General features: G+C 45.3%; 2 protein-coding genes across 2 annotated transcripts; one reads left to right on the top strand and one right to left on the bottom strand.

Moving 5' to 3' along the window:
- The first annotated feature begins 1802 nt into the window (after positions 1-1802).
- si:ch211-214e3.5 (zinc finger protein 518A) lies at positions 1803-6098 on the top strand. Its single transcript, XM_067244160.1, has 4 exons — positions 1803-2421; positions 2530-3074; positions 5646-5765; positions 6030-6098. Exons 1-4 carry the CDS (start codon positions 1803-1805, stop codon positions 6096-6098), a joined length of 1353 nt encoding a protein of 450 aa, XP_067100261.1.
- Positions 6099-12121: 6023 nt separating this feature from the next.
- On the bottom strand, positions 12122-21443 carry adgra1a (adhesion G protein-coupled receptor A1a). Its single transcript, XM_067245532.1, has 6 exons — positions 21228-21443; positions 19118-19245; positions 18094-18217; positions 17235-17386; positions 16618-16713; positions 12122-16430 (listed from the first exon to the last, which is right to left on the bottom strand). Exons 1-6 carry the CDS (start codon positions 21312-21314, stop codon positions 14897-14899), a joined length of 2121 nt encoding a protein of 706 aa, XP_067101633.1. The 5' UTR covers positions 21315-21443; the 3' UTR covers positions 12122-14896.
- Between the last annotated feature and the right edge of the window lie 907 nt (positions 21444-22350).

The raw sequence follows: 22350 nt of genomic DNA on the forward strand, positions 1-22350 counted from the left end.
CATTTATAGCTGTCGTTATCTCTTTAGCTCAAACAACGGTCAGCACTTCGAAGTATACAAAACATATGAAGAACATTTTTATTTTGTGGAACTGCTCTTCTCTCGAGTCTAACAGGTAATCCATATTCATCCGCTTTAGAAGCCTCACCAACAGTGTGGGAGTACCCGGATGGAACTGTCATGGCCGCCGTCGCTGACCTGCAAGAGTGAAGAGAAAGGAAGGTAAATTTATCAATACTGATCGTTCCTTTAGCAAAAAATTGTTAACGGCATGTATTAACATTGGATCACAAAGCATTTTGCGAATTAAATGAAGAGACACGTTTAATATTTATACGAGTTGTTTAATTTTCGCGTGGGTGGAAGACAGCTTTATTCTGTAGTACAACCGGTTATCAAACTCATTCTTACATCTTGTCGTAACGCAAAGTAACCTTTTGCAAGAATAGACGTCAGAATGAAATAGATGCAAAGGTTGCTATGTTTGTAAACAAATCCAGTCTAATCATGCTTCCCTAAACTGATGCTGTGTGTCCGCGTTTTTTAAAGTTGTACTTGGAGTAGAGGGTGTTTTCATCCGGAAAAGTATTCGAAAATGCCAGTTTAGGCAATTCACATCTGCACAATGCATGATATTAACAATGACACGAAAGTGTGTGAGGCTGTCTCCCAGATAAACTTTTAGTTGCTGTTAAGTTTCCTTCTGATCCCTTGAGAGATAAATACTAGTTTTGGGGACTTTGTTGCGTTTTGTGGTCTTATGTGGTGAAGTTGTAAGTGGTCCATGTTGAATTTCAGTTGTAGTATAGGTTAAATGGCTTTGGGTGTTTAGAGGAGCCTAAACAACGGGTGTTAAAATAGTTAGTCGGTAAGCTTATGGAAGATATTTTGTTCATTGTTCTTTTTGCTTTATTGTAACAGTGTTGTGCATGCATAACTAAGATGACATAACGCAAATTGTCATGTGAAGATGTGTTTTTCTTCCTTTAACATGTTTGGTCAACAAAATGGTTTTCAATAAAGCTCATAATCCTAGACCAGCTAAATTATGTGTTGGTTATGAACTGTAGGTTGAAACTGCCACACTGAAGTGAATGTTAAAACAGACAGGATTTGGGGGCAGAGAATCCTTTAGATAGATCAGATGTTAATATGAAGGGTTCTTAATATGAAGGGTTAGGGTTAGTTAATATGAAGGTCTCTACACCAGCCTCATAATGGTGGTCCCAATCAGGATAATGCATTGTTGTATTTAATAGCTTTGTACACACCAGTGTAGTTACTAATGTGTTACTAGCGGTATTTGTGACTATTCATAACTGTAATGTTGATGTTTGCTTTCAGGTGAGAGACCCGCCTCCCCCTTCGGTTTGCCCCCAGTGAGAGTAGACTCGTTCATGACAAGCCCTTTTCAGAAGGGGTGAAGGTATATCACTATGATCAACCATTAACATGCATATCCACAGAGGCTCATGTTGGTGTTCCAGCCATGTGATTGTCCTTCTTAAACCATATACAGGCTACAAGACCCAACCAATATGCAGCTCTTTAGGCTTGGTTGGGGGACTAAACTGTTTATTATTAACATGTGGGATAGTTAGTAGTTTTTCAGACAAAGTTTAGTTGTGTTGTATGAAATGATCTTATTTAATTTAATATATATACTTTGTAGGCCTTTAAAATGCAATTCTGTTATGTATGTATTTTAATATTTATTGACAGTGTTTCTCTATAACTGCCAGAAAGCATGTTGTTGATTGTCTTGTCTCCTTTTCAGAGGAACCTACAGCTCTGAGTCAGACATGGAGGACGACCTCACAACTCCGGATGACTCTGCCGAAAGCGACTTTAACATTATTGAGGTAGAGGATGATAAAGAAGCCGTTAAGGAATTTGTAAGCAAACATTTGAAAGATCTGGAATCGCAGTCTCCAGGGTTGCTGTACAGCGACACTGATGAAGCGCCCTTCGAGGAGACAGTGAGTCCCAACAAAACGTCCAGAAAAGCATCCAAGAAATCGCCATGCAAGATCCAGCAGGGGGCAGTCTTCTCGGGGAAGATCCTGAGCTTCGGGTGTTCCGAGTGTAAGGATGATGCCACCTACAGCCCCAACGACCTCCTCAAACATTTCCAGGGGGCTCACAAGGGGAACTTACCAACATACCCTTGTGACCTCTGCGGTTTTGTCACCAACGAGTTCCCTGCTCTTCAACGTCATCGCATCGGGCACCGGAACACTTTGGTTACATGTGAGATTTGCAACGACAATGTTCAGTACTCTCTGCTCCTGCTCACCAGGCATTTCATCATGTGTCACAGCCTGAACGGACACTTTCACTGTGAAAAGTGTGAGTTCTCAACGACTGATGCAGGCACATTTGTTCAGCACATCCATCACCATAATGAAAGTAGGATTAAATGTGTTAAATGCCAGCATGTTAGCTCTAGTAGAAGTGAACACCAGAAGCACCAAAAGGTCCACTCTGGCACCTTCCCATTCTCTTGTCAGCTCTGTGGATATGGGGCAGCAAGAAGGGAGTACCTTAACAAACACATGGTCACATTTCATGGCATGGAGGCTGAAAAGAAAAATGTGTGGCGGGCAATAGAGGACAGCAACAACACTCTGACTAGCTCTTCCGCAGGATTAAAACTCCTACTGAAGAAAAGCCCGTCTGCTGGAGGGGCGTCCAAGGACTCCCAGTGGATGTCAAAACTACACTCGCTTCCAGGAGGAGGACTGCTTGACCAAAATGGTAGGATGTTCAGCTCGGAAAAAAACCTGGAGGAGACCCAATCATTTCTTGAAAAGACTATTGGTTCAAAAAAGGACAGCAAAAAGTGTAACAAAGGCAAAAATGATCAATCTCCCTCCAAGGCAATGTCATCCCCATCACAATCAAAAGATAGTGACAACAGCTTTGGAGCGGATACTGGAAGCCCCAACTCCAATGGACTTACGGTTCTCATGGTGAAAAATAAGATCTCTCTTCCTCCAAATTGCACCACAAAAGTAATGGGGTTCAAGATGGTAGATGGGAAAAAACACCTGGTGCTCAAAGTCATACCAGCAGTGAAGCTAGATTGCTCCCCACAAAATGCAATGTCACTTGTAGATCAGGAGATGGGATACTCCACCTCAGATATTACCTCTGATGGAAGTAAACACTCAAGAATCTGTCCAAGCGCCCGCTACTTGGCTGTGTCTCAGAGGAGTGGATCCCCTTTCAGTCCAGACTCTGGCCAGACAAGCACCCCAGGGACTGACCAGGATACTGCAATTATAACTGAAGTTAAGGTTGAGGAGGAGGAAACAAGCATAGGTGAGATGTCATCAAGGTCGGAGGAGGAGGAGAATGGAGAAGACAAACTAAATCTCTCACAGAGACTGGATGGAAAACACACACCCAACAACGAACATGCGTCTCAAAAAGCTACCAAAGAATCTGATTCGCTTTTATTTGAAAACAGTCAACTGAAAAACAGTAAATCACCAAATTTTACTAAAACCCAACCCTTGTTGTTGAGCACTGCATCTTCTGATGTGGGTTCAAGAGCTCAAATACTAGTTTCGGAAGCTTCTAGTTCTGGTACCTTTATTACGGAGGACATGCCTGATTCTGCATTGTCTGCTGTGAGTGTCCCTGCAGCGAACATACCTGCTGATGTTTCTTTGGATGCAGAAATAGCTACACAACAACTGCAGTTCAGAGGAGAGATGGATGGCCCTAGTGAAGATGGAGCACTGAGGACAACTACTTACTGTAATGAATCCATCATTCATGATCCCACTGTACCTGATGGAATTAGTGGGGAATCAAAGCCTTCCATTGACAGATTGAAAAGGAAATCTTCCAATAGCAAGGTTGGGAGCACACCTGGCAAAGACACACTAGAAAACACAGACTCAATTGTGAAGGAAAAGGATCCCCCTGTAGATGCCAGTAGAAAGACGAATGCAGAAAACTCCATAGAGAATCATCAAAACCAAGAGGTGTTCAGCTTTCATAATTATTCCAAGGAGACATCTAGTCTCTCCTCAAGCTCCACTCAACCTTTTGAAAGTCTTTCAGAGCATTCAGCAGAGGAGGGGAGTTATTGCAGGAGAGAGTCTCCTGAGTGGAGTCTCACATTAGCGGCATCACCTATGATGGAACATGGCATAGAGGACCAATCAGAAACAGGGAATAGAGAAGAGACCCTTAAGGACATCAATGCAATTGAGAGAGTGTCAGAGAGTGACATTGAGGTGGAAGAATGCATAGCTACAGTAGAGGATCCAGGGTCGCCAATGCCAAATGAAAAGGAGAATCGGGTATTGGTACACCAAGGTCAACCTAAAGTGAAATTGGAGGAAGAAAGTGTTCCTTTGTCTGAAAAGCCAACAGGAAGTAAAAGTACTTCAGCTGCACTTGGTCGAATAGTAGAGGAACATTCAGATGCAATAATTAGTCATCAGTTGGAGAAAGAAAGAGTAGGCTTTTCTGCTACAGGTCCGGAGTCTGTGAGGCCACCTAAAACTACCCTCAGAATCCTTCAGACTCCAGAGGGAAAGCAGCAGATGTTTCTGCAGACTGCTGATAACCGTTACCCTGTGCCAGTGCAGCTGAAAGGCAACTCTGGGTTCAAGTTGATAACCAAGTCCTCCACTCCCCAGATAAATGTATCATATGTTAAACCAGGAATTGAGAGACAAAGTAATCCCTCAGGGATTGCTCTGACCCTAAATAGTGGGAGGATTGGCATGTCATCAGCATCTTCAGGTGCTAGTGAAAAAGGGCCAAAACTGATATCCGCGGTCCAACCAGGTGCTGGCACGAGTGCAAGCCGCTATCTTGTCAACAGCGCAGCTCTTAAAAGTCCTCTACTCCTATCCGGCACAGCACAAGGCGCTGCCAGTGAAAACATGGTGAAGGGACAGTCGACTTGTTACTTAGTCCAGAGACCGCTGCCCATTGCTCAGGTTCTCAGTAATGCTGGGAGCAAATTAACAAATGCTAATTCATCGCTCTCCTCCCGGCCAGTTCTAGCCATGCCTGTAAACTCCAGGGACAAGTTGAACACATTGCAAACAGGGAGACAAGCCTTCCTGGTCAGGTACATCTCTCCAGCTAAACCTGGGAGTGCCATACCAAACCAATCCAACGAAAGTAGAGGGAATAAGGTTTTACTCAAGATTGTTCGAACTGCTAATGGGATTATCAGCGGTGGGCCACCTGCTTCAGCGAACCAGTCCCTGTTCCTGGCCACCGGTTCTTCTCAGACACCCTGCTTTTTGGTGTCAAACAAATGTAATGCAAACCTTCCCACTGGGGTGAAGAAATTCATCCCCCTAAAAAATGCCGCCCAGAGGCCTGTGGCCCCCTCACGGCTCTCCAGTCTCCAGGCCAACGTAGGGAGCAGGACACGCCAACCCGAAGGTGTTGATCTGCAGAGGGCCCATATGGCTCCAAGGCCCATTCGACCTCCAAGCCAAAGGAAGAGGCGTAGAAAGGCATTGTTTGACGAGCTTCCAGAGCCTGTGCCTAAATCAAGGAGGCTCACCAGTAAAGCTTTGCCTGAGAAAGAGGATTCCTCCCTTTGGGTGCCTGTACCCAAAGATGCCGAAAGGACGTTGAGGCTATCCCCTTTTAATTCCCTCCAGCAGTTCAAGTGTCCCCGCAGGAACCAGCCGGTGGTGGTGCTCAACCACCCAGATGCAGACATCCCAGAGGTGGCGGCTATCATGAGGTTGGTTAACAGGTACAAAGGGGCCGTATCCAAGGTAGCACTGTCTCGGAAAACAGTCCAGGCCCTCCTGGACCTGGGCCCCGTCGGAGGGAACAGAACTGCAGAGAAATGTCACTCATCAAAAGTTAGCAGCCCCAAATCTAGGATGATTCTGAGCTCTGCCAGAGAAAGATTCATACTGAAAATGAATCTTAAAAAAATGACCAAGAAAAAATATGAGGTGGTAAAGTCATCCAGTGTTGCAAAGCGACCGTCAAAATTCAGCTGTTGGTTTTGTGGGCGACTGTTTGACAACCAGGAGGACTGGATAGGCCACGGCCAGCGACATCTCATGGAGGCTACAAGAGACTGGAACAAGCTGTTTTGAAGCTCAGCCCCATGGTGGGTAAAAACACCGTCCTGTAAAGTGGAGAAGATTTACACGTTTATGTTGTATATTTTTTAATGACTTACATTATACTTTATTCTTGCAGGTTTCTATTCCCATAATTGTTACATAAGAATCACAGTTTTTAATGTGCTACCAGCTGAAACCCTTTTATATGTAAATACTGTATTATGATACCATAAATAACGTAACCTTTCAGTTATGTACAGATTGGATTGAACTGTGAAAACTGGGCACACTGTAATGGAGTTTTAGAGAGCACTGGTGTACAGGAGGACATTAATGACTTTCATTGACTTGTTTGTGTGCTGATATGTACTGAATTCCTCAGGTGATTTCATATTCTGTGATTCAACTGATTTGGTTTGTAGCATACTTTTCATTCTCATTGATCTCCATTTAAAAAGGTTTTATAGAATACTTTGGGGGTAATTCTGTTTTACTGTTTTGCTTCTTTGAACTTCTTACCTATGCAGGAGGTTAGGGTTAGGGTCATGGAGTTTTATTTCCGTAGGTCATGTTCTCTTCACTTCCTGTAAGACAGAAACCTGAAAATCATTTGGTTTTGTTCGTTTTTTTGCAAAGAGCTTAGATATCTAAATAGCTTATTTATCTAAGCTACTCTACCACATCAGCATTTTACCTTGATGACACGTAACATTAAGTTTAGAGTAATTTAAGTACATTTATATTAATAGGTTGTTTATGAACAGCATTTGTATTGTTCTGTTTTGGTCATGAGTAGATGTTGAAAAGCATAGGCATTGCTATTGCATGTAAGGCAACTTCGTGTTAAGTGGTGCCCTGTCTCATCTTTTGAGTCAAATTCGTTTTTCCTTTTCTCTTCACAATATGCAAGAGTGACTGAATTACGTAAACATGGGTGATGCTCTAAGAATATTCAGGATGTAAAAAAAAAACGACCAACCTCAAATAATCTATATTTAAACAAACACTACATGATTTTTTTTTATTTTTGACTTGCATTGCAAACCCTTCACACTTAGTAAGTCTGATAGGTGCTCCACCCTCCGCTCCTGCCAGGCCACAGTGAGGAAGATCCAGATGCAGAAGGAGAGGGGAGCTAACCCTAGCCCTATAGAGGAGGGGAGTGCTCATCTTCACATCAAGGTTGTTTACACAACACAGGGTTTGAAGAGGGTCGAAGAGGCTAGTTAAATGTGACAGTGTGACTGAGAAGGGATACAATGTAAAAGTCAGCATTACCATTTCAATGGAACAGTTCCTCACCACCCACCGTTTATGGTTTTCACAACATGGTATTGACATGTGCCATGCCATCCAAATGCCCAATACATTTTGTAATACATAAATGTAATGTTTATATTTGGTAATACTGAACTGTTGGTGTGTAATGGGACAGGTGAGACAGACTGGCAGATGTTTTAAAGAGGAGATCTTTATACTCTGCCTGTTACCAATACACCACGGACGCGGATGTCATTAGGCTGTAAAAATGCAATGGTTTGATACTTGTAACAAGATGCGTTTTCAGAAACTGTCCGGTTTATGTACACATTCATAATGCTTTATCAGCTTAGTTAATAGAAAGTCTTATTGGGAAACTAGATGGAATACTGTCTGGAACTGATGATTGTTCACCATTAATCTAAAGTCAAACAGTTTTTGCTGTTATATGTCAGACAATCGGTGTAATTGACATTGATAATTTAACTTGACATTTTGAAGACTATTCTGTAAATACGTCCCGTAACCCCAACGTCCAGAGGATATTCCTTTCTTCAATCCATACTCCAACCTAATACATGTCTGCACTCTGCAACCAAATAAGTGTTCCTTTCCATGGGTTATGGAATGTTCTGTAAGGAAGTAGGAAGTACTCCACCAACCTTTGTTTTTGTCAAATAGGTTGTTGGGATCTATCTTTTCCTGAGAAACTTTATTTTTTTATGCTAAGTGCCTCAAACGTCCTGCAGCAGGTCCACACTATTGTACTGTATTCACCTCCTCTGTGGTTCTCTCTCCTCCAATAAATGTAAATACTTTTGAAAGGGTTCATATCCAGGGTCTTTCATTTGTAGTATCACAATGTTTGAGTAGTTATCCAAGTGGCAGTACACATCTTTATGTTTAAATAGTGTAAAGACATAGAAACTATAACAAAAACCCCAAAGTAACTTTGTTAATATACTTTGTCACAGCAACTCTGGTCACACAGCAGTACGACTACAGGCTGTAGTTCTGATGTTCATATGAGCCAGCAGACTGTCAGCATTGCCAAATCATATATGACATCTGTGTGTGCACTGTACTTCCTAAATACTCTGCATCCAGTTATGCTAACTGCTGTCCAAGCCCTAGAGGTGTTGAACGGGAAGACATGTTTTAACAATGCTCTAATATGTTATAAATAGTTTTTGAACAAGATGAGCAGCTGCACATTGTTGTCCGAGTACAGACTTACAGTGTCCTGTTCTTGTTCCCAACAACCAAAACTGTCCACACGGGGGCAGTACAGTACTAAATGTTTCATTTAGTTTTCCCAGTTTTGTTTACGTGTTGTTATTTATTCATTTTGCTTGCAAAGAAGGAAAACATGATGTGGCACAATATGCTTAGCGTGTAATTTGGGGGGCCAATCATGAACAATGATCTTAACTCTTCAAAGCTGAATAAACAGTTTAGCATTGAGAGCATAGAGAGTTGGGTAAACTGCAATGACATGCAGGGATGATGGAAGTAAGGAGAGGAGGCTGGGAGGAGAGGAGGCTGGGAGGAGAGGAGGAGAAGAGGAGAGGAGGCTGGGAGGAGAGGAGGCTGGGAGGAGAGGAGGAGAAGAGGAGAGGAGGCTGGGAGGAGAGGAGGCTGGGAGGAGAGGAGGCTGGGAGGAGAGGAGGCTGGGAGGAGAGGCTGGAAGATATGGGGTGAGGAGGATGGTGGAGGAGATGTGAAGAGGCTGGGGGAGGATACGGGTTGAGGCTGGGAGGGGAGGCTGGGGGAGGATACGGGTTGAGGCTGGGAGGGGAGGCTGGGGGAGGATACGGGTTGAGGCTGGGAGGGGAGGCTGGGGGAGTGAAGGCTAGGTCCACAGGCTTGTGCTTGATTCCTAAATAGGTCACGCTTGCATCAGAGATGTCTGTGCTTCTGACTTCCTGCTCCTGAAGTGGTTCAGGCGGCTGAGCGGCCCGGGGCATGGAGCAAGTGGGTGAGAGGGAGGAGGGGGGAGGAGGAAATGAGGCACGACCGAGAGGGACAGGTTGGTGAGATGGAGGAGGGGTGAGCGGGAGGAGACGAGGGGGGGAGGGAGGGGTGAAATACCTGAAGACCAGTCGGCACGCTCCACCTCTAACCATGTGTGATATTTATTACCTGCAAACTATTATAAATGCTACAATGAATGATATATACTGATACCTGCATGAAGGAGTGCAACGGATGTTTAAAATGCAGTCGTGCAATAGCACACAGATTTCAAATGTAAATTTTGAATAATCAAAAACAGATCCATTCAAAATCAAAACCATGATACATTATGTGAGACTCGCCCAGAGATATTCTTGCCCATTTTTTGTTGTATAATGATTTTTTTATATAATTCTACCAGTAAGGTTATAATTGAATGGGGGCGAGGGTTAATCTAAAATCTGCTAGGGTTAGGGTTAGGTGTGAGAGGTCTTGCTATTGTACCATTATTGGCATCATTACACAGTTTATCAAGGCATTCAAATATTTTTTATACGCTTTTAAATGGAGTTGGTGTGTGCGTATGTGTGTGTGTGTGTGGGGGGGGAGGGTTAGGGTGAGGTTGTGTGTCTTGAAACAATTTATTATTGTCTTTTGTTTGGTCCCTTTCACCGAGGTCATGACATCATCACCAATGGCCTTTTCCAAGGATGACTAAGGGCAGTGACATTTGCTGTTCTGACGTCAGAAACATGTCAAATCCATTAAACTAAATATGAGTGCTGAGAGAGACCTCCTGAAGCAACAAGTCTTGATGTTTTCTTCTTAGAGAACACAACCGTTGTTGTACCTCCCAGTCAGTACCTGTATGTGCCTCTGCATGATGGAGAGATGTTTGGTCCCTGTCACAGTGCCCCTACTACATTATGAATTCATCTGCAGCAATAAAAGGTGGGAAAAGGCTGTGGTAGAAAGCCCTCTGTAGACGACGGATGATAGATCTCTCTGGCTTGGATCTCGTGGTGCTCTACAGGTTAGATCAGGGACAGGTTAAAAGGTGCTCTACAGGTTAGATCATGGACAGGTTAAAAGGTGCTCTACAGGTTAGATCATGGACAGGTTAATAGGTGCTCTACAGGTTAGATCATGGACAGGTTAAAAGTGCTGTGGACTGAAAATGGGAACACCTGACCTGCTAACTTTTGTCTGCACACACCACGTTAACACACACGGGTACCAGCGGGTATCCACTTCACTCACTATATCAGTTATTTCTTCCACCCCTTTCCTCTCTTGGTGCCCTCCCTCTCTGCTTCTCTTCCAGGGTCAGACTCCAGAGTGCTATGTCTTGTCCATTACCGCTCAATGCTCATTGCAGAAGCACACAGGATAGCTGGAACCTAAAAAGCCACACACAAATGCCTGTGTAAAAGCGTATTATAAATAGGTCATAGAGCTATGTGAATCGCTAAATAAGAGATGGATTGGAGGTAAAGTCAGTCAAAAATGGTTGTACGCAAAACAAACAAGAACACTTATATGGGCAAATAAAATTGGACACTACCAGATTTAATAGAGAAAAAGCCAATATTTGCAAATATTGGTAATATTGTACTGGGAAGCCAAGCATCAATCAAAAGTATATAACATTTCTGACAGGGTGATAAGAAAAGGGTCTTTTCTCTAGAAATTTCCTCCACAATAACCCAGCATCTTTGTATCCAGACTTATTGTTTCTAAACCCAGACTCGGTCATACTAACCCTCTCTAAACCCAGGCTAGTTCATAACCTTTTGACCACGTGGAAATTCAAAGTATTTAAACATACCTCTTCCAGGTACCCCACACAGACTGCACACCTCAAACAGAACATGTATGTGTTCACTGTTGGGTTGAAAGTTGCAGTTCTGCTGTAGCAGGAGATGCCTGTTCCCTGCAGATGACAGAAGCAGAGGGGTGAGGGGAGGCTTTGGGGAGTGATCTGATTCAAAGTGAAAGCATTCATTTCTGTGGGACATTTTAACGACTGGCGCCTAGTTTGCTTAAACTCTTCTTCTCCTCTGCAGCGCCATGCGACCCAGAGCTGTGGTCTGAGTGGACTTCATTGTCACGCTTCCTCCTATCAAACACTCTTCCTGCTCCCTCTTCCCACTCCCCCCTCCCGCTCCCATCTCCTGGGAGTGGGAGGGGGGTCCCTCAGGGTCACACATTGGTCAGAGGAGTAGACCCCTCTGATGAGCAGTACCATGCCATTACCATACATGAGATACAATATTATTTTATGTCCACTTAGGGACATCTGTTCTGTATTGACTGCTTCTTTAGTCTTCTTTGTTTGTATTAGATGTGATATAGATGTTAGGTGTGGGATAAAAACAAGTATACACAAGGGGGGTGATAAAGTTAATTTATTTGAACCTCTGGAAAAGAGAAGATCAGATGGAATTTGGCATTGGGTTTGGTTACAGCAGCAGCCAGTGAAACAGGGAACACGGTACAACACAGGAACTAACCCTAACCTTATGACCCACAATACAGGAACTAACCCCAACACACTAGCATGCATCCTTCCTTCCTTGTCATACTTGAAGCAGTCAGTAACTGGACAGAACTTCATGCTGAATAGTGGATAACATTTCTCACCAATTTAAGTGACAGCCTCAAACTTGAAAGGATACATGCGTAGAGTGTTAAAACGGCAGAGGAGAATGGAGTGTAAGGGTCATTGACATGTTATAAAATACAAAGTTAATATAGCATTTTTTTGTAAAATACAAACTTATAAGGAGTACAACAGTTGGGGTCAACTATTTAGAAAACGAGAATTTACATAAACCTCTGTGAACACCACTCTGGTTTATAATTGGTTTCTGGGTCAAAGGGGCTACTGTACATCTTCCAATGTGTGGAGTATTTATAATATTCTAGTAATAATATTTGTGATAAAAAAAATGTGGACAAGCTACTGCATGAACATTTCACAAAAGTTTCTTTCTTATGTTGTATCTCATTGATTGGACATCCAAATAAAGGTCAAATGACAGATGTTGGTCATGGACACCATCTTGTCAGTTAATTGGCCATCTGTATGAGAAACAATCCCTGAGCTTGCATCCGATTGGCTGTTCTACACTCACTCACGCAGTTTACACATTCCCACATGAATGTCAAGTGGCAAAATCAACACCCCCTTTGGTCTAACATCTATATAGGATTGTGTTGAAGCTGTAACATCTATAGGTGACTGTTTTAAGACATCTATAGGGGACTGTGTTGAAGCTGTAACATCTATAAAGGACTGTGTTGAAGTTCTGACATCTATAGGGGACTGTGTTGTAACATCTATTGGGGACTGTGTTGAAGTTATGACATCTATAGGGGACTGTGTGGTAACATCTATAGGGGACTGTGTTGAAGCTGTAACATCTATAGGGGACTGTGTTGAAGCTGTAACATCTATTAAGGACTGTGTTGAAGTTATGACATCTATAGGGGACAGTGTTGTAACATCTATAGGGGACTGTGTTGAAGCTGTAACATCTATAAAGGACTGTGTTGAAGTTATGACATCTATAGGGGACAGTGTTGTAACATCTATAGGGGACTGTGTTGAAGCTGTAACATCTATAAAGGACTGTGTTGAAGTTATGACATCTATAGGGGACTGTGTTTTAACATCTATAGGGGACTGTGTTGAAGCTGTGTAACTGCAGGTTGTTGAATGTAAAGGTGCTCTAAGATTCATCCCCATTTGAAACAGGCCTTAGTATGACCTACATTTTCCAAAAATACGTTCAACAGATCAGGAGATAGTCATTGCTGTTGTAGAGACGGGTTTTAAGACACTTAAAACAGCCACGGACATTTCTGCTGATTTAACAGCTTAATGATGACTTACGGTTAGTGTTATGGTTATCTTTAAACCTGAGTAGACTGTGTTGCTACTACATATTCCTCACATGCCAACACAGAGGTTGTAGTTTGTCGCTTCTCACAGTGACTTGGCATGTTGGCAGCATGACAAATAAGTGTTTAAAAGCACATTTCTTGTGACATCAAATATGTATTTTGGGTGAAAACTTATTAAATAGTGCTGGTGCATCACTCATCACTCAAGGGTGTTTTAAAAGCATATAAAACATTACAATGTCTAATTACTCATCTGGGAATCCCAAGAGCATCCTTGCACAAGTTCAACTTAAGTGGAGTTGTGTGGATGCATGTTTAGAGGAAGCTGCCTTACCTTATCAGTCTGCCTTCCCTCAATGGAGGATGACATCCTACTTCCAGCATCTTTTCTCTTTCTTTGACCTAATTTCTCAGTTTCTGAACCCTCCAAACAAACAGATGACGTTAGTGGGGACAGCCCACTAACCTGACTCACCATATGGTTTGTTACACAAACACCAGGGTTACGTCCCTAAAAACAAGAGCAGACACTTTCAATTAAGACTTGGCAGGTGATTGGTGTCTGTCTATCAACATCTATCATGGTTAACTTCAACCACGCTAGCTGCCACTAGCTCCCCATGGGACTGATTGGTCCAAACCTGTGTTTTGGGCACAACAAATTAATATGGAGTTTGGCACGAGGGATTCTCGGTGTGGCCGTGATCCAGTGATCCAGCTGTCTTGTAAGGTAAACTGCCCACTGCTTCAGGTGAAGCGGTGCTTGGAGGCTCTTGGGAATTGCAGCCACGTGGTCCTATTAAGGTTCCCCTGGGGCTTCAGACATCTATGGCACAAGCATGTGTTACCACCTGCTCATTTGTATGCGTGTATGTCTGCACAAACACATACATGCAAACTAACACACAAACATACACACCTCACCTCACACAGTTGATAGAAAATGCAATTTACTTGAATTCACTTTTCTTCATAAGTATTTATAACACCTTTAGAGGCCTTCTTTAGTGTTGATGAAGTTCAAAACCAAGTCATCAGGCTTTAAGACTCATTGCACTGGCAGGTCTCTGAACCATATCTAACCCTAACACCAACACCAATTCACACTGTCCTTGCAGATTTTGAAAAAGGCACTTTAGCGCTCTGTGTGTGACATGTGTAGCAATGCATATTACTGTGCCAGAAACGGCTCTATATCATATTTTCTATATAAAAAGAATGTTAAGACTTTGTAATTACTCTCGACTAAATGAGGAAGGTGTCATGAAGGTTCCATGAGCTGTTACCAATGCAAATGAAGACCATTTCAAGTAAAGCTTTAAAATCTGTGGTTTTAGCCATGTAAATACAAAAGATGATGGATGTCAATACAAATGGTTTCTATAGAGAAGGCTGTCTTGTATGAGAGTCTAGGATGTCCAGTACAGCAACCTGTCACTACATTCACAGTAGTGCAAGGATGAACTGGAACTAAATGTGGTTTGATGCAGATGCAACTAAACTTCCATAGTCCACAAGACTTGAAGCAGGTATGGGGTTAGTGTTTCAGTTTGAAAGGGGGTATGGGGTTCGGGCTAGAAATAGACTAGATGGGATTTATAGGGGAAAGATTAGTTATAGACAGATTAGTTATAGACTTGAAGGGGTATGTGGGAGGCATAATAGATGCATAAAGGTGGAGGGGGTAGTAGTGGAAAGCCTTGCTACACAGTGGTCTCATTCTTCCAAGGACCTGTCCTTATGTTGCCAGTAGCGTCTGACCCAAACAGGAAGTCCTCCTGCAGGCTGCCGTTGCGACTGATTGTGGCCCTGCGGCTCAGCGTGGCGTGGGGTTTAGCTTTAGGGAGCCGAGGGAGCGTCTGTCTGGGCTGCACAGCCTGCTCACTCTCCAGCTGCAGCATGACCTCCTCCTCCCTGTCAGCCTGCCTGGAGCTGCAGCTGTACGTGTCCGAGTCCTGCTGGCACCCCGCACCAAATGGGTCTGGGGGTCTGGGGAAGGGGTCTACTCTGGGGGGGCAGTACATGTGGTGGTGGCAGGACAGCATGTCGTCCTGGATACTGTGGCAGGAGCTCTGCCGATGCAAGCTGTGGCAGGAAGCCAGACGCTTGTCCAGCAGGGGACTGGGGCAGGCCAGAGGGAGGTCGGGGTGGGGGCTGGGGCAGGCCAGAGGGAGGTCGGGGTGGGGGCTGGGGCAGGCCAGAGGGAGGTCGGGGTGGGGGCTGGGGCAGGCCAGAGGGAGGTCGGGGTGGGGGCTGGGGCAGGCCAGAGGGAGGTCGGGGTGGGGGCTGGGGCAGAGCAGCGGGGAGCCGTCCAGGTGATGGACGCTGTGTGGGCTGTCCAGGTGGGAGCTGTGCACGCTGCCGTCCATGCTGCTGGAGGCCATGTGGTAGTGGTAGTCTCTCAGGCAGGGCCGCGGGCGGTTGAAGGAGCGAGACTTGGCCCTGTCCTTCAGGCAGCTCTGCAGGGGCAGCGCCGGCCGCGGTAGCTCATCAGGAAGGGACTGTGGACGGGGAGATGTGGCCTCCAGCAGAGGAGAAGGGGAGGGGCCATGCACAGCCACGCAACACGGGCCAGCGTGATTGGTGGTTTGGTTGAGAGGCGGTGCCGGCTGCATTTTGTAGTGAGTGGCGGGTACGTGGAGGAGATGTGGGGAGAGGAGTGGCTGTTTCCCAGAGCAGGGAGAGTCTAGGTGGCAGGACTGCTGTTGGGCGGGACCTGGGGAACGTACCTGTCCATCCTCCTTCCTGCCCTCCGGCTTGGCCGGGCAGCAAGACCACCAGCGGTGCCACACGTCGTCCCTCTTGGCGCAGTGCTGGATCAGCAAGAACAGCCCCAGTGTCACAGAGAACGCCCCGTACAGGCAGCTAAACACCATGTCCAGGAAGTGGCCCTGTGACACGGCCAGCGCGCCCAGCGCCCACGTAGCCAGGAACAGGAAGAGGGTGAACGCCGCTCCACGCAGCTGGGATTTGAACGAGTGTTCGTTAGCCAGCACTGAGAGGCCGGACACATGTGTAGGGCAACTGTCGCCTCCACAGTCTCCGTGGCAGAGGTGGCCCGACTCAGCTGACGCCAGACGCTGCTGCTCCTCCGTCATGGCCCTCAGCTCGTACTTCCTCTCTGGGTGGCGCTTCAGTTGGATGAAAGTACACAAGAAATAGATGCACATCACCAGGACGAGGAACGCCACTGGCCCGTAGAAACCGCCGAGGCTGGGTTCCCATGACATCCAGCAGCTGAGGTTGCAGGGAAAGAGAGAGAGGAGATGAAAAAGAGAGAAGATTGGAAATGGAAAGAGAGATTGGAGAAAAGAGAGAGAGAGATAGAGAGAGGACAAAGAGAGAAGGTAGATGGAAGGGAAGGGGATCATACATCATCAATTCAAAACAATGTAAGGAAAGAATGTTGGATTAGGGCACTCACTACAGAGCCTCCTCCCTACTGCCATAGTTTTCCATGCTGACCGCTGCTGTGACCCCCACGATGATGAGAGGAACGCCATCGCTGACCAGGTAGAACCTGGAGAGGAAGACAGCATGTGACAGCATGTGGTGACAGCTTGAATTGGGTTCATTGTGTTGTAAAGAAGGCAGGATGAGAGGGGAGGAATAGGGGAAGGAAGTAAAGAGAAACATGGATGTAGAAAAAAGGCTTGTTAAAATGGAGCTGTTGTCAACAAGCCTCCTCCTTCCGGCGAGTGAGAGTTAACGTTGGCACTCTGGCACCTGCCCCCCGTTGCCTTGGTAACCACCTGTCACTTGGTGTTGGGATCTCCTCTCTTTCTCTCTTTGTCTCCCTCTCTCAATCATTCTGTCTCTGTATTAAATTCCTTCAACCAGATACAAACACCAGGCTTGTGTATCCAGGTAAGCTTTTTTCTGTAGGGTCAGGGTTCTGCAGGGTCAGGGTTCTGCAGAGTGAGGGTTCTGCAGAGTGAGGGTTCTGCAGAGTGAGAGTTCTGCAGGGTTAGGGTTCTGCAGGGTTAGGGTTCTGCAGAGTTAGGGTTCTGCAGAGTGAGGGTTCTGCAGAGTCAGTATTACCTGAGTATAGTGGGCTTGGCCCTCTTCTGGGCAGAACTGTCCCTGATGGGGGCCAGGCGTGGAACTTTGGACACGTCTTTACAGATGTTCCTGGCGGTGAAAGTGAGCCACAGCATGGTGGACAAGGACGCGTAGTGGAGAACTATCCCAACCTGACAGGAGAGGAGATACACAGATACACACACATGCCGTAAGTACTGGAGCTTTGGAGCTAAATGTAAATTGTCTGCTTTCTGATCACTTCTATGTGAGTTAGTTTCCAGTTAGACACTTGACCAGCCAGAGACTGCAGGCTCTGTGAACCGGCCATGAAAGCAAATTTGTTGATAATCAAATTCCTGATCAGAACTGAATTGTTGTAAAACAAACATAGATGGTAATACTTTGTTACTGTACTTCGTTACTAGATTTTTTTGGTATCTGTCTATGAAGTCTAATCTACGAAGCTACCATGGAGCAAGGCAGAAGGCAACAAGAAGAATGGCTAACGTTATGAATGAGACAGAGGGAGTTAGCGATGAGAATAGAGACATTCCTGATCACCCATGGCCATATATGAGGATGATGTCTGCATCATAAAGGATTCCTGGCGATTGCACTGCGTGTCTATAGTGTATTTTTGTATCAATGTATTAATATGATGTGAGGTCCAGTTACCAGCGTGACACTAAAACAAGTAGTAGTAATGGCTGCTTTTTACTTATTGTAATTATATGTCAGAGCCCACACTTCTTTACTTTAACTCGAGTTAAAAAATGTAGTCAGCACATCATCTTTTTAAACATAAGTATCTGTACTTCTACTTGAGTGAAGAAAGTGTACTTTTGCCATCTCTGAGAACAACTTTGCATTGACTTACGACTTGACAGATGAACGGGTAGTTAATCTGATTGATGCCTCCAGCAAACACCCCAAACGTAAGCCCCGTGTGAAACAGGAAGTTGAGAAGAGTGTGCCACCCATTTCTGCTGATGCGGATCACACTGCCATTGAAAAAGGAAGTTAAAATGAACAAGGTACCATAAGGACGCAGTGCAGGTGTTGGGATATTTATATTGACCAAACAACCAAAACTATGCCCCATCTTTTAAAGGAAGAGGGGTAAACTGGACAGTGTCTTAATATTAACCAAATACGCTGGAATTGCAGGGTGAGGGTACCTGTGATGGATGATGGTTAGGTTACCTGTGGTGGATGAGGAGTGGGTTACCTGTGGTGGATGAGGGGTGGGGTACCTGTGGTGGATGAGGGGTGGGGTACCTGTGGTGGATGAGGGGTGGGGTACCTGTGGTGGATGAGGGCACCTGTGGTGGATGAGGGTAACTGTGGTGGATGAGGGGTGGGGTACCTGTGGTGGATGAGGGCACTTGTGGTGGATGAGGGGTGGGGTACCTGTGGTGGATGAGGGTACCTGTGGTGGATGAGGGCACCTGTGGTGGATGAGGGTACCTGTGGTGGATGAGGGGTGGGGTGCCTGTGGTGGATGAGGGGTGGGGTACCTGTGGTGGATGAGGGGTGGGGTGCCTGTGGTGGATGAGGGCACCTGTGGTGGATGAGGGTAACTGTGGTGGATGAGGGGTGGGGTACCTGTGGTGGATGAGGGCACTTGTGGTGGATGAGGGGTGGGGTACCTGTGGTGGATGAGGGTACCTGTGGTGGATGAGGAGTGGGGTACTTGTGGTGGATGAGGGTACCTGTGGTGGATGAGGGGTGGGGTACCTGTGGTGGATGAGGGTACCTGTGGTGGATGAGGAGTGGGGTACTTGTGGTGGATGAGGGTACCTGTGGTGGATGAGGGGTGGGGTACCTGTGGTGGATGAGGGTACCTGTGGTGGATGAGGGTACCTGTGGTGGATGAGGGTACCTGTGGTGGATGAGGGTACCTGTGGTGGATGAGGTAGGTCATGATGGACACGATCAGGCAGAGCAGCATTACGGCTGTACAGGCGTACACGACCGGATGTAGATAGTCTCCTGGGTAAGGCGGGAAAGACAGCACCCTCTTTAAATCCTGAAACACAAGCACACAACACAGTCATACAGTTTAGGAGAAGAAAAAGCTTTTCTATTGACGCGGTGTGTTGTGAATAAATTGTCTATGAGCAGCATTTAACGTTACGGCACAGACTTCTGGAATCTTGATTTGGATTATACACAGTAGGTCTCCCTCTTTATTTGTTAGTGAGGAAGTACCAATCAGGAAGTAGCCTCCTTCTATCTTTGAGACAACGTCAAACTCGCTCTTCCCCTGAGATCTAAGCACTTGCATCGTTGAGACAGTGTTGTCTCTCTCTCTTCCTCTCTCTCTCTTTCCCTCTCCTCCTGACACTATCTCTCTACCCCCACCCCGCTCTCACTCCCCCTCTTTCTCTCCCCCCACCTCTCTCACCCTCCGTCTGTCCGGACGTGGTCTGTTTCTCGTCATGCTCCAGTGAACAAACCCATCTTTCACACTGAGCATGACTGATTCAATTAGTTGTAAATACCCTAAATAGCACAACACACATTTTAATGTAGATACAAGAATGCATTGTATCATACACACACATTAATGTAGATATATGAATGCATTGTATGTGAGGAGTCAGATGGCTGAGCGGTGAGGGAAGCGGGCTAGTAATCCGAAGGTTGCCAGTTCGATTCCCGGTCATGCCAACTGACGTTGTGTCCTTGGGCAAGGCACTTCACCCTACTTGCCTCGGGGGAATGTCCCTGTACTTACTGTAAGTCGCTCTGGATAAGAGCGTCTGCTAAATGACTAAATGTAAATGTAATTGTATCATACACACACATTATGAACTCTCTATGCTGCTATTGCAGACCCAGCTTTGAAACATATCCACTGATCCTGGTTAGGGTTAGTGCTGCACACACTTCACCCACCCTAGGAACTGTTTATTTCCATTCAACGTTTGTGTGTTTGTTTCATCTGTGGATTCGCTTCTAAATTTGATCTTGGGGAAGAAGTCAGCAACACGGGGAAGATAAAATGACCAGGAAAAACTTTTTGGGGGGTTGTAAAGAACAAAACTTGAAATGACTTAATTGTTTACTAAACATGTTGTTGGTCCTACTGGTGAACAAAGAGACAAAGTGACCCGGTGTGCCTCCACCGCTGGAACTGTCAACCTCAGAGGCTGTTTGAAAGTTATGAAGGTAGCTATGATAGCTTGAGTACATGTTCAAGTACACAGTCTCATAAGACGTTTATTAGATAGCAATTCATAGCATATAGAGGTAAAAGAAGTAAAGCGGGTGAGTGTTCCTATGGCCTGATTATTGGTGAAGTCTTCCCTATAACGCTGGAGCTATACTAGACCCCTGTCCGTCGTGCTGAAAACACGCGCTCATAATAAGGACTCTGTTAGTAACCTCCCGCCTTCAGCGCAGCTCAAGTAAAAATGCATAGGGATGATATTTCATAACGATTTGTCGGCCATCAGTCGTTTTCATAGCTCACCTCATAGCTTTGGCTTTTAAACCTCACACATTTCCAACATTTTACAAATAAACGAACACACATGCATCTGCCGTTGACCCCTCGTACAGCCTACAGTCGCTTCAGGTTAAGTCCATGCGCAACCCCACCGCCAATCCTTCCAGTGATAGCCCCATGCACTGATTAGCCGACAAACACTATTGATATTCAGAGCACGAACCGCTGTAGTTCCTCCGTCGTTCTACACGTCAGCCAGATTGCATACACTGAGTAGACAACCCGTACTTCACACTGATCTCCACACATACGGATGACATATACACACACAGACCCATACCTACACATAAAACTCAGTTCAGTTGTGTTTAGCAATGCCGCTTTATATATTGCAGTTTTTATCCTCTTCTTCAAAGATTCTGGACATTGACGCCAGCTCTTGACTTTACCCAGTTGCCGTTACAGCTACAGGCCTACCGTTCGAGAGTACATCCTTTAAACTGACACAATTACAGAGTCTGAGAAAACAACGTTGTTGAGTCTAGAAGATTACTCACCATCAGTCTTGATATATTGGAATAGTGTTCAGGAGCAGTGGTCTCTCCGGTGCCCCGGTCCTCTCTCGTCCGCACCCCCGTGCCCATTCAGAGCTAAAGTCTTCCAGGTATCATCCTCTAGGCGCGGTGTCCACTAACGGCTGCGCAGAGAGCCCGGGGCCGCGTTCATCTGGACAGGGAAGGTGCACGAGACAGAGCAGAAGTCATTCACGTGCATCCTCTCACCACCTGCAACCAACTCGAAACCAGATTGTTACGGGTTGCAGTGGCGGCAGCATACTTCCTAGAGTTTTTGATCACCAAGACACACGTGCGCGCACTACAAGCACGGTGATAGTGCGTGGTGTGGCGTGACGTCAGAGAAGCGAGCAAGGCACAAGCAGCCAGTTACTGCGGTGACGTCCAAATGACGCTAAACGCAATAAAATTATACATTTCACTATGTGTAAAATGGTTGTTACAGGCTTTGGGATAGTGTGGATAATGCCAATACACGACAAATTATGTAGCGTGTTTGTAGGCTATAGATGAAAAATACATTACAATCTTTATAGGCTTTCACAACTACATTTGTGTAGACTATTGGCATGCAGCGGCATACATGGACTGTGTGTGGGTAATGTTGGAGCAATTACATTAGTTGCGGCCAACATATATTTGTTGGTAGCTACCGATAATGTGGCGCATAAAACATGCAAAGTGTTTTTTCAGAAATACAGGCATAGTAGCCTTGCTATAGTGCTGGATTTCGGTCATCCTCTCACCTAATGTGACGAAAGCAGCTGATGCGGTAATGTGCCGGTAGTTTATATAATCTGCTGTAATATATGAATACATGCGCCGAATAACTCTCAAGTGAGGAGTGTCCACCGCTCCTACAATATAAAATTAATCAGATGCAGTTAGAGGCGAAATGGAATAACACATCATGGAAAGTAGATAGACTGTTTTTATAAATGGTTGCAAATTCCACATTTATAATTTTTCCCACATTAAAATTGTAATCAGATTTTCCGATGGACAATACAATATCGAATTTTAGGGAACATTGTGTGGAAAGGGGATTCAGCTCAGAGTGTTTTCAACGAGGTGGAACGCATTTACTATTACTCCCTACTACAGA

Source organism: Osmerus mordax, chromosome 10 (genome assembly GCF_038355195.1).
Source record: "Osmerus mordax isolate fOsmMor3 chromosome 10, fOsmMor3.pri, whole genome shotgun sequence".
Taxonomy (NCBI): Eukaryota; Metazoa; Chordata; class Actinopteri; order Osmeriformes; family Osmeridae; genus Osmerus; species Osmerus mordax.

Coding starts and splice junctions, on each gene's coding strand:
- si:ch211-214e3.5 (XM_067244160.1), top strand. CDS start 1,803: ATGGAGGACGACCTCACAACTCCGGATGACTCTGCCGAAAGCGACTTT. Junction 3,075..5,645: donor TGCTCAAAGTCATACCAGCA/GTGAAGCTAGAT, acceptor AATTCCCTCCAG/CAGTTCAAGTGTCCCCGCAG. Junction 5,766..6,029: donor ACAAAGGGGCCGTATCCAAG/GTAGCACTGTCT, acceptor TTTGACAACCAG/GAGGACTGGATAGGCCACGG.
- adgra1a (XM_067245532.1), bottom strand. CDS start 21,314: ATGGGCACGGGGGTGCGGACGAGAGAGGACCGGGGCACCGGAGAGACC. Junction 19,246..21,227: donor CCAATATATCAAGACTGATG/GTGAGTAATCTT, acceptor CTTGTGTTTCAG/GATTTAAAGAGGGTGCTGTC. Junction 18,218..19,117: donor ACCTACCTCATCCACCACAG/GTACCCTCATCC, acceptor TTTCAATGGCAG/TGTGATCCGCATCAGCAGAA.